The 16,577-nt window shown below is 35.9% G+C and overlaps 1 protein-coding gene across 1 annotated transcript in view; it reads right to left on the reverse strand.

Annotated features, from left to right (window-relative positions):
• Positions 1-16,577, reverse strand: part of NRXN1 (neurexin 1) — a 756,469-nt gene that overhangs the window by 672,995 nt on the left and 66,897 nt on the right. The window contains exon 3 of the mRNA XM_055540064.1: positions 10,304-10,742. Within this exon, the coding sequence (XP_055396039.1) occupies positions 10,304-10,742 (439 nt within the window). The remainder of the gene's footprint in view (positions 1-10,303; positions 10,743-16,577) is intronic.

Raw genomic sequence — 16,577 nt, forward strand, 5'->3', positions numbered from 1 at the left:
TAAGAATTTATTTAAAATAATCCCAATATTTTATTACTTAGTCAAACTCAAAATAGAGATTGATATTTTAGGCTTCCCACGTGTAACTGTCCTGAAACACACCTGTTTCTGGTAAAGGATTTGAATCCCTAGTTCCTTAATGATTTTATTATTGACATGAATCAAGGGACCTTTTTACCTAAGCAAAAAAACTCATGATGGAATTTCCAAATTCAGTCAAGTCAACTTAACACTTACATAGGAGAACACTGAAATTTCAGTATTAACGTTCTCAGGTGCTATAATTGAATTATAAAGGCAATGATTACCAAGAAAGTATGAAATGAATATTTAATTCTTATTCATTGATAATTAAAGGCCATGAGTGGTTGCTGCAGTTGTATATATCAATAGAAATTAAGCATTTCCAAGGGTTGAGGTATGATCATATGTAAATAAATACTTAAAAGAAAACAGAAATCTGAGTGTGCTATTGGATTACCCCTCTATCATTTTTCCAGGAATGACAAATACTGGCATGTTCTCTTTGAAACAGCTTGATTATTTCACACATTTTACCTTCTTCCACTATAATTACATGTGAAGTTTCTGGCAAATAAAACATTTTATGTAAACACTGTTATATCTGAGCTGCTATAATATGTAGATGGCAGTCATATTTGGGGACTTACTTGGATTGGTGTTTCATGCTTCAATATTTAAGAATCCAAAGTATTTTGCTGTGCTATTTTACTTTTAAAGAAATGAAATTTCAGCTGAAAACAAAGGTATTTGTGTACATAGGACTTTTAACATCTTAATATAGAAATCACATTAACTTGTGTTTGTGCTCAGTAGCTTAGTTGCATCTAACTCTTTGAGACCCCCATGGACTGTAGCCCTTAAGGCTCTTCTGTCCATGGGAATACCCAGGCAAGAATACTGGAGTGGGTTGCCATTTCCTTCTCCAGGGGGTGTTCGTGACTCATGGATCAAACCCACATCTTCTGCATTGGCAGAAAGATTCTTTATCACTGAGCCCCCTGCGAGGCGCCCACGTTAACTTATATTAACATTTAAATCTAGTTGTATCCATGGTATGTGCAAGAGGTAAAACAAAAGTAATAAACTAAATAGATTAGGCAATATTTAAAAATATCCATAAGCATAAATAATATAAATTCATCTTAACGTAAGAATATACATAGGGGAAAACTTAACTATAAAAATGGAAATTAGCTTCATGTTTTGGTCTGGTATTTATAAATTGTTAGTTTCTACTCTTTTTCTCATCCAGTTCTTCCTGGCTATTCTATTTCCCAATTAGCTTAGAGGGTGAAAAGACACATGAAGCAAAGGTGAGATTTAAAACAAGTTAATTTGGTTTCAAGTTTTAAATTATTGCAAAAGTTTAAGTGATTGAGAAATAAGGAATAGAAAGTGTGTTCTAATGGGAAATGATTTTACCTGGTCGAAGGAAACCAATTTTCATGTTCTAGCTTTGCAACTAACTAGCTCAGGAGCTTAGTCAAATAACAGATTTATTAAGCTTCAATGTGTCTCTTACGCAAAAAACGACTTGCCTGGATGGTTACTAAAATTCTTCAGTGAGTAAAATTTTTGTAATTACTGTTTAAAATATTTTTTTAGTTGAATATAAATTAAATCTATCTGTAACTCTGCTTCGAGGGAAGCCCAAGTGGCTCAGTAGTAAAGAATCTGCCTGCCAATGCAGGAGACGTGGGTTTGATCCCTGGGTCAGAAAGATCCCTTGGAGAAGGAAATGACAACCCACTCCAGTATTATTGCCTGGGAAATCCCGTGGACAGACGAGCATGTAGGGTTGTAGTCCACGGGGTCACAAAAGAGTTGGACAGGACTTGTTGACTAAGCAACAACAATTCTGTTTCACCCCTCATTCCTGAAGAAAATCAGGTTCCACAAACTTATACACTTACTTGTCAAATTTAGTATCCTATTAACAAAACCAAACTCGGTAAAAAGGCATAATACAAGCGATAAAAACAGAATGAAGCACTGATTTCAGTGTGTGATGCAAAATGAAAAATACATGATTCCCATAAATAGTAAAAATACCAAAATATTAACGATGGGAGTTTTGAAGTAGTACAATCATAAATGGATAGTTTTCTTGCTTTCTCTTTTCTTTCTTTATTCTTTCTTTCGTTTTAGTTTTCTAAGTCTTTTAAAAAACAACTTCATGTATTAGTTTTATAATAAGAACTAAAATTAATTTTGCTTTAAAATAAAACAAAAATATAATCTTAATATTCTGTTTTCTGGTTATTACTATGTATTTCTTGTTTACTTGGATTACTGTGAGCTGGGAATTTCAGAAATTAAACAGATAAATGAAAAAATAAATCTTGAAGCAACACTTAAAAGTTAGATATTTCTTAGTAAAAGCCAAGAGAAAGGAGAAAAGGGCAGCTCATACACTGCAGATAAGAGTGTAGACTGGGACTTCTCTGGTGGTCAAGTAGTTAAGTACTTACCTGCCAATGCAGGAGACACAGGTTCGATCCCTGATCTGGGAAGATTCCACATGTCACAGAGCAACTAAGCCTGGGTTCCACAATGACTGAAGCCCTGACACTCTGGAGCCCACACACTGCAACTACTGAGCTCATGCCCCACAGCCACTGAAGCTCTCATGCTTTAAAGCCCATACTATGCAACAAAAGAAGCCATTCCAATGAGAAGCCCATACCCTACAAGTAGAGAGTAGCTCCCACTCTCTGCAACTACAGAAAGCCAGCAACCAAGACCCAGCAGAGCCAAAAATAAGTAGTTTTTTTAAAGAGTGTAGACTGAAACAGCTTGTAGTAAAATAACCTTTGATTATCTTTAAAAATGTAGTTAACACGGCAATTGCAGTTCCCATAATCTATTCTACAGAAATTCTGACCAATATGCATAAAGATATAATATAAAGACTTTCATTATAAATTAGTTTACAAGTGGATTTTTAAAAAAGTTAAATGTCCTCTGTGAGCTGGGAATTTCAGAAATTAAAAGATTTATGAGAAAAATAAATCTTGAAGTAACATTTAAAAGTTTGATATTCCTCCATCAACAGACGAATATTATAATAGAGGAATAAGTAAATATTGATATCTTTAAACTAGAGATATATGATATTACTATAAAGGATGGCCTAAAAAAAGTTAATATTTTTAAATCACCCAATAATTGGTAAAGAGTGACCTTTATGTAAAAAAGAAGCTCTACATTTATTTTATATGTGTAATTATATTTATAGATATGCTGGTGCCTAGGAAAATATCTGGAATTTTTCAACACCAAATTCTTTTACCAATGGAAGTGGGGAGTGAATTCATTATGAAAGTGTGTAGAAAAGAAAAACTTTTCACTTATGTATTTTATGAGCTGATTAAACTTTTTCACTAACAGTACATATTTATATGTTTCAGATATGTCATGAATTAAGCACAGGCACATATACAAACACACATACTCATAACAGTATATTTATACATATGAATTTTTAAAATGATCATACGCAATGCTGGGAAGTTGTAAATATCAATCAAGTGACATATATCACAGCAATTAAAATATTATTTTCTAGAATTTCCACAGATTTCTGCTCAGCACTCCATAGTGACAGCCACTATGGCTGTGTGTGGTCAGTTAAATACTTATTTCTTTTTTTTTTTTTGGTGCTCCCCCACACTTTTCTTTTCCTTTTTGTAAAATTTTAATTGGAGGCTAATTACTTTACAATATTGTGGTGGTTTTTGCCATACATTCACATCTTGAGGAGGCACTTGACACCAAGGTCCAGCGTCTGCCCCTTGAAAGAGTGGGCTAGAAAGATTTAGTAGGTTTAGAAACAGAGGTTCCACCTCTCTGAGTTTGTCCTCTGTTGATGAACATTTTAACTTTATTTTTTTTAATTCACTGTTTTAAACTAAATTATAATGAAAGTCTTCATATTATATCTTTATGCATACATATCAGTCAACCAACTCCCAAGACCAATGTATAAAATAAGAATGCCAAGTTACTGATTCTGTTGAGAGATTAGCCATCACATGATATGAAATGTTTCCTCAGAGATGCCAATTTATAATCCAAGTGTGTATTTATTCATTTATGATGGGAGTTTTAATAACTTTAGCCTAGGGTGGTTTGACACCTTCCCTTATCGCAGGGAAGATGACCTGCCTCTGTCTCTGTAGTGGGGTGGAGTAGTCAAGTCCCTCGGGCAGTGCTTAGATGGGGACTGCCTGTGTTTGCCTCCATGACTTTCTTTCCTACAGACACTATAAACATTGATACATTTGAGTCTTACAGCCCAGGAAGCTTGGTGAAGGTGCCTCTGCAAACTCTGCTCTGATTCTTAGATGCTGCTTCCATAATTCCCACAGAATAAGTGTTGTTACTTTAGATATTTTTCAGTTAAAAAAGAATTAATGATATTATATTAAACAAATAGCCTGAAAGAGTAAGTTTGTACTTTAATTGCAACTGTATAAAATATATGTACCTGTTAACAAAAATAGGGGAAGATATGCAAAAATGAAAATGTTTTGAAACTGAAAACTGCTATGTGTGTTTGTATATGCACTTGCTTAATTCATGACATGTGTGTACTTTACATTTTATTAAATTGATCCTTATATTCATTTATTTATTCTGAATGTTTTTTAGAGAAGAAACTCATCTGTTGCCTTTCCTCCTCTCCCCATTCAAAACATTTTCATATGCAACATTGACTCCATCTAGTCATTAGGATTGTCAAATAATTGATAAATTATTGATAAGGTATTTTAGTCTTCCCATGGATGGGTAGTGGTGTTTAATGGACATGGATACAAAATAAAGCATTATACATTCACTTAATGTTATTTCAAATGTATGCAACAGGCTACTAGATAGAGGCATGGGAGGAATGTTTATAGTCAGAGGGCAAATTCAAATGAAGAGAAACAGAGAAATCCTCTAATGGTTGTTCAAGTAGAAATGTGTATGTAAGAGGGGTGATTCATGAATGGTATACACAGAAATCAGTGCTGGTAATAGATAGCTAGAAACTGCTGTTCACATCAAACAGTGATTACTATAAACCTCTAATTATGTGCTCTGGAGAGAGCCTTGTGCTTTTCCCTCTGTAATTTCTAGTTTTTAAACTGGAAGTCTGTGACTTCGATTCAACTCTCAATGGCTTCTTAACTGTTAAATGTAGGCTTACCCATGAATAACTGCTGATACAATCTGCTATACCCTGCTGTACACAAGCAGAATTTGATGAGAATAATGAGTTTTCTCTTTGATTTCAATGTGCAATGATGGCTTGCAAAAATAAGAAAAAAATGACTGGCAGTTTACTATAAAAAATACTTGAGAGGATACTCTTGACTCAAAGAGCTTAATGCAAATTTAAATGATATATCTGCCCCAAGAAAACAGTCATTAACTTCCTCTTAATTTTAGCTCAATTCATCCTTTAGTTAAATACCTGGGAGGCGATCTTGTACTGAGTTTGGGAGCAAAAGCGAGGCAAAGGGAAATCCTAGAAAAGGTAAGAAGGGTTGGTAAGAAAATACTGAGTTGTTCATCCTTTAAACTTTGCAGAGTAATGAGTCCCATCAATCATATTTATTAACTCAGCAACTTAGGAGTCTTGCTCTGTTAAGTAATTATGTTATATATTGAGCATATCCACTTTTTGTGACATTCAAATCATCCACTCTGATCCACAAGTCATGCTGGCATTTTGTATGGTTCCTCCTTTGCCATTTAGTGCAGGATCTGAAAATGCCACGTGTGGCTCAGTCCACGTAGTCCACTGGTCCCCAACGTGACCAGTCATAGACTAAGCCGGCAACCAAAGAAGTACGGAGAGAACAGCTGTGGCAAAACAGTGTTAGTCAAAGTTTGGAAGTGAAAAAGTTTTTCTTTCCCCAAGTTATGGAGTGGAAGAAGGACATATAACCGAATACAATTAAATGTGCAGAAAAATTCTGGAAAAGTATTCAGATGAAGGTGGTATTTCTCATTAGACAAAGGGCTCATGTACCCACCTCTTAGTGAATGAAGGACAGAAGGACAAATAAGCAGAAAAATGGACATCCTGAGTGACTGTCTTCCTCGTCAGCAGTGTGATTACTGCGGCTGCATATTCTAGCCCTCAGAAAGAAGCGAGCACCTTCCCTCAGGATGAAGGCTCCTTCTGCCTACACGTTCACACGAGCGTGATACAGGGAGCTCATGAACAAGCAGGAACAGCAGTTCTGTTCTCATAAAAGGCTGTCACAGTCAACTAACAATTGTTTAACTCCCCCACTGCATCTTTTCCCAGACATCCTGGCTTGGAGGATGGCATCATATTCATAAAAGAAGGCCTGTTACCCTGTTATACTGTGTAACCTGCTTTTAGGAAGTAACAGAATTCCTTTAAGAAGTTGCATTTACAACTAAAAGAGTGCTATTGCTTTTCAAGTGTAATGATGTTACTATTTTTAGAATACTGGGGGTGGATTGGCACTGAGTCATTTACATGTTTTAATTCTTTATCTTTTTCTTGTACCAAATATGTATGGAGCACCTGTTACTGCATATAGAAGCACCAGGACCTGTGGATATAAATAAGATAGTCCTTGTTATACATGGATTTCCCTTATAAACTGGGGAATATCAAAAATTCAATCTATCTACCAATATAGTTTTAATCTCTGAACAAGATAGCCAAGAATTATTAGCATCAAGTTAATGACCATGACTGCTGGCCTACTAATATTAGTATGGTCAATAGGAGAAAGAATAATTCCTAGGCCCAGGATTCCTCTATTTTAATAACAGAGATAATATGGCTCATTAAATGCTTTTAAAATATTCAGCCAAAGAGGTTCCCAGACAAATCAATAGCTATGACCGTCATTATCCATGTGTCAGAAACCAGCCAGCGTTGCCCTGTCATATCAGTATCATTTCCCATATTATATTAAGAGTAATTTTCATATAGCCTCTGAATATAGCTGATGTGAAATATGGGTGAAACAAATTATTTCTTGAAATACTATGTTTCTTAGTTTCAAAAGTGAAAGTGTTAGTTACTCAGCCATGTCTGACTCTTTGTGACCCCATGGACTGTAGCCCACCAGGCTCCTCTGTCCATGGAATTCTCCAGGGGAGAATACCGGAGTGGGTCACCATTTCCTTCTCCAGGGGATCTTCCCAGCCCAGGGATCAAATCCAGGTCTCTTACATTGCAGGTGGATTGTTTACCGTCTGAGCCAGCAGGGAAGCCACTTCCTAGTTTTAACTGAGCTATAAATTTTAGCATTTCACCAAGCGTAACTCAGAAATATCCTTTAAGTAAAATAAAAGCCAGTACAGCTAGTCATTCACTCTTTTAAAAGCTGCCTTATACCAAACCAATCCAATGTGCAAATATAGAACTTAATTAAAATACTACATATAAAATATTAACAGCTGCAGTTATTAAAACTACATTAAACTCCCTTGAGCTAGGCCAACATAATATGAGCTCTTTTTTTTTTTCCTTCAATTTAGTAAAGGCAGAATTTGGCTTAGTGAATGAACATTGGCTTTTATATTGTTTGTTTCATTTCACTAACCTGAAATCATTATCAAAGTACTTTAGCATCAAAACACCAACATCAAGCATACTAAATATTTCCACTGGATTCTAACAGAAATCCACCATTTGTTTATCTTCTTTCTTACTGCAAATAAAATATTCTCTTAAGGCATCTCTCTTTTTCTCATTCAGTGCTGAACTTTGTAAATTAAAGTTGGTATTTTCTCCTCTGACCTTTTCCAATGAGGGTATAAACAGAGCAGTTAATAAAATTTTGGTAATCTGGATGAATTAAAGAGCTTACATAGAAAAAAAAGTAGATTTTCCTTGGCTTGAGGATTAAGGTATTAATCTGATTCTTATTGTAATAGGTCATCCAGGGAACTTGGGAGACTAATTAGATTGTATCACCACTTAAGACTGGAAAGAAATATCCAGGTATAAATCATTATTATCAAATGAATAATAAATGGTTTTATTTTCCATTTCATATTATTTTGCATTTAATAAAAATTTGACATTAACTACATACGTTTCCATACAGTTAGAAAATACCTAGAAAAAATTTTAGGTGAAAGAAATACAACCGATCTGAAGTGTAGTATTTTTTTTTTTTTTTGCCCTTCTGAACTTTCAAAAGATACCTACTGATCTGATCAGTTATGTTTTAAATTGTTATAATATCTGACTAAAATTATATATATTCTTGAAAGTCAGTTTCAAAATTAGTTCTAGATATATTTTAAGTCAAGTGATAACATCCATAAGTTAGTATGTCAAACATAAGATTAGTCATGTTCCCATCCTCTTTTAAGTCTTCTTTCTGAAGCTTCTTCAGAAGTAAATGAATTGTTAACTCTGATAGAAATAGGCTGGGGGAAGCCAACAAGTGGCCACCTATTGCAATATTTCTGTATTCGTATCAGTGAACTCTTCTCAGCTTAAATCGGGAAAACAAAGAGGAATCCAATTTGTAATGCACAGTATAGTACAACAGACCAAAAACATTTTTTTTTACTGTTTACTCTCAATCATCTAAGATACTGGAGAAAATGACAACACCTCACAGACTACACAGAACAGTAGCTTCTTTTCCTTTTGAATTTCTTTAGAGGAATGAAAGAACATAGAGACCAAGTTTACAGAGAAGAATGAATCAGAAACTGTAAAATTCTTGGGGATCAGAGCAATGGATTCTGACCCTCCTTCAACACTTCACCCTCACCCCTGCCTCCCTCTCAATTTTCATACCTTTCATCTCTTTATTTTAGTGGACAAAAAAGATATTTCCAAAAAGGTAAATATGATCTTCTAGATAGATAAACAGAAAAGGAAGGCATGAATAATTGTAAAATAGCAAACTGCTCTGCTGCAGAGAAGCCAGAAATAGACAAGTGACATGGGAGTCTGTGAAAGGAGGGAGTGAGAAGGGGAGCTCACCCCAGCACTTCAGCAAGGCCCTTCTAACCTGGGATGGTAATCACAGATTCTTGGATCTGAAAGAAGCACTCTAGGTGTCATCTGAATGTCATCTGATCTGTGGTTTCCAAATGTGGCTGACCAAATCATGTCCTCAAGAAACTTTGCAAACATGTAGAATCCTAGTCTCCATCACTGTTAATTCCCTGTCCCTGGTACTGGAATCAAGTGACTCCTTCCCAAGATGCTTTGCAAAGAAAGAAATCCAGGCCTTAATAAAAAAAATGCTGAGGCCAAGTTTATACTGGTATTTAGTGGAGAATCCAGAGAGGCTGGTATAGTATAAAACCAAATAAGAGAGTTGGGGGAGGAAGAGGAGAGTGGCTAAGTCTAAATTCAACCATCTTCACTTAGAAGATAACTTGATTTGTAAGTGAGAGGTCCAATCAGCATGAAAGCGAAGGGTGAAGAAAGCAAAAGACATAACATACCATTGCAAACCTAAAACAAATTGCTTCTCTCCCCACTCCCCCACCACCTCTGGGTTTCCAAATGCTATTTCCTTTGCCTGTATGGTCCTTGTCCCCACAAACCTAACACTGCTCAACTCCCTAAGCCCCCTAATCTACTTCTGCATTTCAGAGTAAGTAAATGGTATTTCTTCAGGCCTCCCTACCACATGCCCTCCTTCCCCCCACCTCACAAGGACTTCAGGAAAAAAATAAATAAATAAGTGCAGCAAAAGGAAGTCAGAGAAATAAATTCTTGGTGGAATTTGAAACCTCTTTTATCAGAAGGGGAACCTATTTGGAAGGCAGCAGAGTTTTGCCAGCATCCTTGAAATCCTCCTGTATGGATTAAAGTGTTTTTGATACTGTAGGCCCATTTTGGATAAAAACTATATTGTATTAAACTAAGGATTTGATATATGAATCATTGATTTTTTTCCAGATTTTATATTTGCCACTTCAGGCACTCCCAGACATCCAATGATATAAGAGATAATTGGGAACATAAGAACTTTGAGTTTTGTCATTTGCAAACTCAGGATAAAATTCCTTGCAAGATTTGGCACTTGATTATCCATGTAATGTTCATTTAAGAAGCTGTTCTTGAAGTCATTTGAGCATTTGGGGTTTGATGCCCAACTATGACGATTAATTAGCTCCTTCTGATTCTTATATGATGTGAAACAGAAATAACCATTTCCTTTCCCCTAAAGACAGAAATGCAAGAACTCTTTAATATGAGTTGATTTTAATTCCTTACGAATGGTGTTCTAACAGATAAACAACATAAAAAATGATAAATTACCTGACCGTCCATCTCTCTGGAAGTCCACATGATACCATTCTCCATCATTCACCTTCTTCTGCAGGGCTTTGATTTTGATTGTACCTGACCCCATGTCTAGGAGGAGGTAGAGGTGGCCATCCAGCATCTCAATAGCAAAGAAGTCTACCTTTATCATCTGTGGGTGCTTGGCATCTTTTTGGTGTCGTGGCTTGCCATGACTAAATAAGATGAGGCCATTTGGCTCCGTTGTACGGAAATCAAAGGATATGGAGCCTGTTTTCTTTGCATTCCATTTAGGCAAAGAGATGAAGGATTCTGGGGTTTCAAAGGTGATTGGGTCCAAAGTTGCAACATTCTCACATTTAAATGCCACCACTCCATGGATCTTCATCTTTGGGTCACCTTGCTTGGCAAGTCGAGATAATTCCAGCCTTACATCATTATTTTTATACACAACCTGTAGGGAGAGGATAATAGTAAGAAACTGTGCCCATATTTTAATATTTCAAACTTATTATCAGTTCATGTAACTTCCAAGTAGAGCATGAAAAGACATACAATGTTTATTGCCTTTTGATGTACAAGACAGTTTTTTTCAGCCAAATAAAATCCAGGTATCAATTCGTTGAACTATTCTAACCTAATTTCACTCAAATAATGTGTGTACACACTCACACAAAGTCTCCATAGCTAATTCAAATAACTTGAATAAATCTGTATAGAAATTTCATTATTTCAAGTGTGTGTAGACTTGCACTTAAAGCATTTGCTTTTGTTATTTGGCTATTACGCTTTGTTTATTAAATATGCTGAGGTTTTTCAGTTTTACCATCACTGAAATATTTGAAATTAAATACTTTCAAATGCCAGTCCCCTAAAATATAGGATCACTTCCATGGTATATATATCCATGGTATATATTAACTTTGTAAAATCACAATTGAGATAGAAAACATCTTATATTTTCTCAGAAAAATTATAAAATATGACTAAGATTCAGAAGTTCTCTCTTATCCTGCCCTGCATTAATAACTGTTTGAATAATGTTAGTTAACTCTGGAACTTGGTGTTTTCCCTAAATCCATTAGGTCTATATAACCAATGCTCTTAATGTATACTGATATGGAACAAAGTTTGCCTTATACCCTCATTTCCAAAGGCACTTCACCAAAGTGGTGGGGTAGTTCTCATTGTTTGTTAATAGTCGCAGTGCTTTTCCGGGACTCCAAACAGCACTTTGGACAAATTCACTGGAATGGCTCACAACACCACGCAGCTGCTATCACATCACCATAATAAATTTGTAGCTATTTCGACATAAGGATAAAGAGAGATTCACATCCTTTCTCTACAAAATCCATACCATGGATAATTACATTTCCAAAAGATGTAAGTCCTACTGACTTAAGGATAAATTATTTATCTATGTCCAGATAACTTTCTAATTATTTTTACAAAGACACTTGAAATTTCACAGCAGCCAACACTGTCAGTTTCTAAATTCATCTATCCATGTATAAAAATAAACTTGTATAACAGAATAAATAAGCCTGTGTCTGATTAGTGCTATAAAGTTAACCAGGTCAAGACAGCTGTTATTTCTTCTAAACCCATGGTAATTGAGCCAATAATGCGGCTGATAAATTTCCTGATAGGATTTGTTAATGAACGTTCATTTTCAGAGTGAGTAAAAGTGCAAGTTCTGGTTTCAGACTCCCTGAGTATCATCTCCAAGACTTGTTTATAGAGAGATAATACTTTACGAGCATGCTTAGTCACTCAGTCGTGTTCGACTCTTTGTGACCCCATGGACTGTAACCGTCCAGGCAAGAATACTGGTGTGGGTTCTTTCCGACCCAGGGATCAAACCCGTGTCTCTTATGTCTCCTGCATTGGCAGGAAGGTTCTTTACCACTAGCACCAGCTTGGAAGCCCCAACATTTTTCAAGATGGTTAAAATAATTAAAGAAGAAAATGCATGTGATAAAATCTACCTAAAAGGGAATCAATCCAATGCCAAGCACATTGTAAGATCTCAATAATATCAACCACATCAAACTGTATGATAATAAATATCATCATCTCTTTATTATCATCCAGTAGACATAAAGATATGAGTTCTAATTTATTATGAGAAAATGTTCAGAAATTAAGCACACTCATATAATTGGTATATTTTAGATGAATTATGCCAAATAAATACATCACATATTTCAATGCTACTCCTGGTGTTTCAGTTTATCTCTATCTTGAAGAAGAATTATTATAAAGAATATTATATCCCTTATTCCTTGAATATATATGTATAAAGGTTTAACAAACATCTATTGACAACAAATCCACCTGCAATGCAGGAGACCTGGGTTCAATCCCTGGGTTGGGAAGATCCTCTAGAGGAGGGCATGGCAACCCACTCCAGTATTCTTGTCTGGAGAATGCCCATGGACAGAGGAGCCTGGTGGGCTATAGTTCATGGGGGCAAAGAGTTGGACACGACTGAATGACTAAGCACAGCACATTGACAGCAAAAGGGAAATGCACTAAAGCTATAATGAAAAAGAATTAGATTAATTCTTAATATACTTCCTTGAAAAGAGAAAGAACTATTTATTAACCCTCGGGAAAGATGATATATATGGTTGATTTCTCTGAGAATCTTAAAAGTGAAAGTGAATGTAGCTCAGTTGTGTCTGACTCTTCATGACCCTACGGACTATACAGTCCATGGAATTATCCAGGCCAGCATACTGGAGTGGGCAGCCTTTCCCTTCTCCAGGGATCTTCCCAACCCAGGGATTGAACCTAGGTCTTCCACACTGCAGGCAGATTCTTTAACAGCTGAGCCACAAGGGAATCTTTAGAATTGGATAAAATGCTTTTCATGGCAGATTTTCTAAGTTTTATCACCTCTCACCATGATTTTAAAGCTACCTAAGCCTAATTTTTGCTCATTTTTCCTGATGATTTATATCTATTCTTCTGACATTAATCAGGAATGAGTATTTTCTGACCCAAATTATGCAGATGATAATGCTGATCCATGCTAACACATCACCATAAAATAGAACTATAGCAATGGAATTGGATGTTTTTGACAGGAGCAAGTGTGTATAAGGTGGGGTACATTGTCTCATGAGTCCCACACATCAGCTACAGGAAGCTGAAAATATGTAGGGTTAGGGCAATTCTAAGTGAGAATTTCAGTGAGAGATTTAAAATCTCATGAGTGAATGGGGTGCCCTGGTGATTCAGGAAGGTTCAGGGAGATGGAGAAGAAACGTTAGGATTCCCTAGATTATAATACTTAGGGTTAGCCATGCACTATGTTCTGCTGCTGCTAAGTCACTTCAGTCATGTCCGACTCTGTGCAACCCCATAGACAGCAGCCCACCAGGCTCCCCCGTCCCTGGAATTCTCCAGGCAAGAACACTGGAGTGGGTTGCCATTTCCTTCTCCAATGCATGAAAGTGAAAAGTGAAAGTGAAGTCGCTTACTCGTGTCCGACTCTTCGCGACCCCATGGACTGCAGCCTACCAGGCTCCTCTGTCTATGGGATTTTCCAGGCAAGAGTACTAGAGTGGGGTGCCATTGCACTATGCCCTACCACCCAAAAAGGGAAAATAAATCTCCACCAGAATGTCTGCTCTATGCAGGCAAAAACACTGCAACAAGATCAGTGCTTGGCATGGAGCAGATACTCAATAAACATTTGCTGAGAGTTGAATAATATTCTTTCTTCATTTTTTAAAACCTACTTCACATATTATTAATAACAATATTTACAAGTACAGTTAAAAAATAACAGAATGTGGTATTATGGACCCATATCATAACCTAGCTATAATTTTTAGCCAATTTCCCTAGAAAAATGTGAAAACTTACATACACGTTCAGTTACAAATGGCAAGCTGACCTATCACCTTCAAACTAATTTTATGAGGTATAAACTACTTTCATAGTAAAAACACCTGAGTTAAAATTCTCCAGTAGTGAAATAATTTTTTTAGAAGAACTATCTTGAGCATGATTTTTTTTTTCCTTCTCATTTCGTATATTTTGAAAGGCAACTCTAGAAGACAGAAGAGTGATATTGGATAGGCAGGCTGATGGCTCTCAGACCTATCCAACTGCTTCATCTGACCCAGATTTCATAAGCACTATACTCTTCTAAGGCTAGACTTACTCTTAAAATGCACTGAACATAGTTCAGTTATAATGAGTGGCCAGTAAGCACTCCAAATCTTTTTTTTTTCTTTTGCTTCCTTCTGAGATAGTATGGTCTTTAATTTACAAATTATTATTCATATATGTTTTTCTTATTTATGTTTAAAGTTGTAATCATTTAATAGTTTCAACAAATCTTCATACACTTTATCATCTTAAAAGTTGTTGATGTTTTTACACATTTATTTAGATCTTCTTATAGAATCAATATTTTGAGGGGGAGATACTGATTTTAAGTTTTTCTGAAGAGTAATTCAAAATGTTGAATTTCACTTCCCTATTTCATGAAATGATAACATAAGCCCCAAAGAAATAGAGACATATTTATTTATTTGCTGGGCTTTTTATAGTTTGCTTTAGCTGACATATGATTTCCATACATTGCTATGAGATGATCTTTTTCCTTTTTTTCAACGTTAGAATTTTTAAAATGTCACTCACAAATAAGCAAGAATAAGAGTAATACATTTGTGTTTTTATATATTTAGGCTTGAAATTTGAGGTGGACAGTCACTGAGTATTTTATTTTATCTTGATAATAATCTTAAAAAGGCAGGAAAAGTAAATGGGCTACAGGACAAAAATTTGGTAGTCTGGATAGACTCAGTTTAAACACAAAGCTTTTACTTAAGTCAGGCTGCCTAACCTCTCTCTGTCTCAGTTTCTTAATTTATAAATCAGACCCCCAAAAAGGAAAGGAATGTTAAATCCATAAATCCTTGAGCTTTTCCCCCTCAGTCTCTGCAATTCAGGGCAGACGTAAAAGATCCCCCATTGCTCCTTCTCTTTGTTTGGATTTCCTGTTTGTGATTTTGATGCCAAGATATTGTTCCCTATTCTGAGCTGTATCAAACTCTAGTCAGTCAACTCAGTTGCTCAGTCGTGTCCAACTCTTTGCAACCCCATGGACTGCAGCACGCCAGACCTCCCTGTCCATCACCAACTCCCAGAGCCTACTCAAACTCATATCCATCGTGTCAGTGACGCCATTCAACCATCTCATCTGTCGTCCTCTACTCCTCCTGCCTTCAACCTTTCTCACCATCAGAGTCTTTTCCAATGAGTCAGTTCTTTGCATCAGGTGGCCAAAGTATTGGAGTTTCATCTTCAGCATCAATCCTTCCAAAGATATTCAGGACTGATTCCCTTTAGGATGGACTGGTTGGATCTCCTTGAAGTTCAAGGGACTCTCAAGAGTCTTCTCCAACAGAACAGTTCCAAAGCATCAATTCTTTGGTGCTCAGCTTTCTTTATAGTCCAACTCTCACATCCATACATGACTACTGGAAAACCACAGCTTTGACTAGATGGACCTTTGTTGGCAAAGTAATGTCTCTGCTTTTCAATATGCTGTCTAGGTTGGTCAAACTCTAATCCATTAGTAAAGAGAATGTTCACCACATCTTTGGGTACACAGACATACCTCAAGAACTCTATCTAATGTTTGTACAGATGATGTTGCAGATATTGGCTGATACATAAATCTCTTTCCACATGAAGATATGTGCATGAAATAAGCAGATCATTAAAATATGTTTGCCACTCAAATTATGACTTTTGCTGTTGTTGTTATCAATATGTTTTAGTTTAATAATCTTAATGGTGCTCAAATTAATTAACAGGCATTGATCAAGGATTTTCATATGTTAACTATCAGAGTAGTAGGGGTTGTGAAATGAGTACTATAGTCGGAGTTGAAGTTCTATGCAGAGATCTAGACTCTGACAGGGCCCTCTTTGAAAGAACAGGAATGACTCCTTGTAATTTAAGTTTTGTTTTTTGTCTTTAATCACAAGTGCAGTTTAAGAATCTGATTCTCAAGTCAGATTTCAGAGAGAATTCCAGCCCACCCTCTTGTAATCCTGTAACTTTATGAGAGCCCTTCAACCTTTAAGAGACTCAATATTATCTGTAAAATGGTATAATAATATCTGCCACATTAGGGTTATTATAAAAAATGAGTAATAGCTCAATTAATGTGCTAAGAACAGGGCCTGGCACAGAGTAAGTACTAAAATAAATAGCAGCTGCTCTTATTTATGTGGTTATCATTATGAATAACAGTATT

Source organism: Bubalus kerabau, chromosome 11 (assembly GCF_029407905.1).
Source record: "Bubalus kerabau isolate K-KA32 ecotype Philippines breed swamp buffalo chromosome 11, PCC_UOA_SB_1v2, whole genome shotgun sequence".
In the NCBI taxonomy this organism is placed as follows: Eukaryota; Metazoa; Chordata; class Mammalia; order Artiodactyla; family Bovidae; genus Bubalus; species Bubalus kerabau.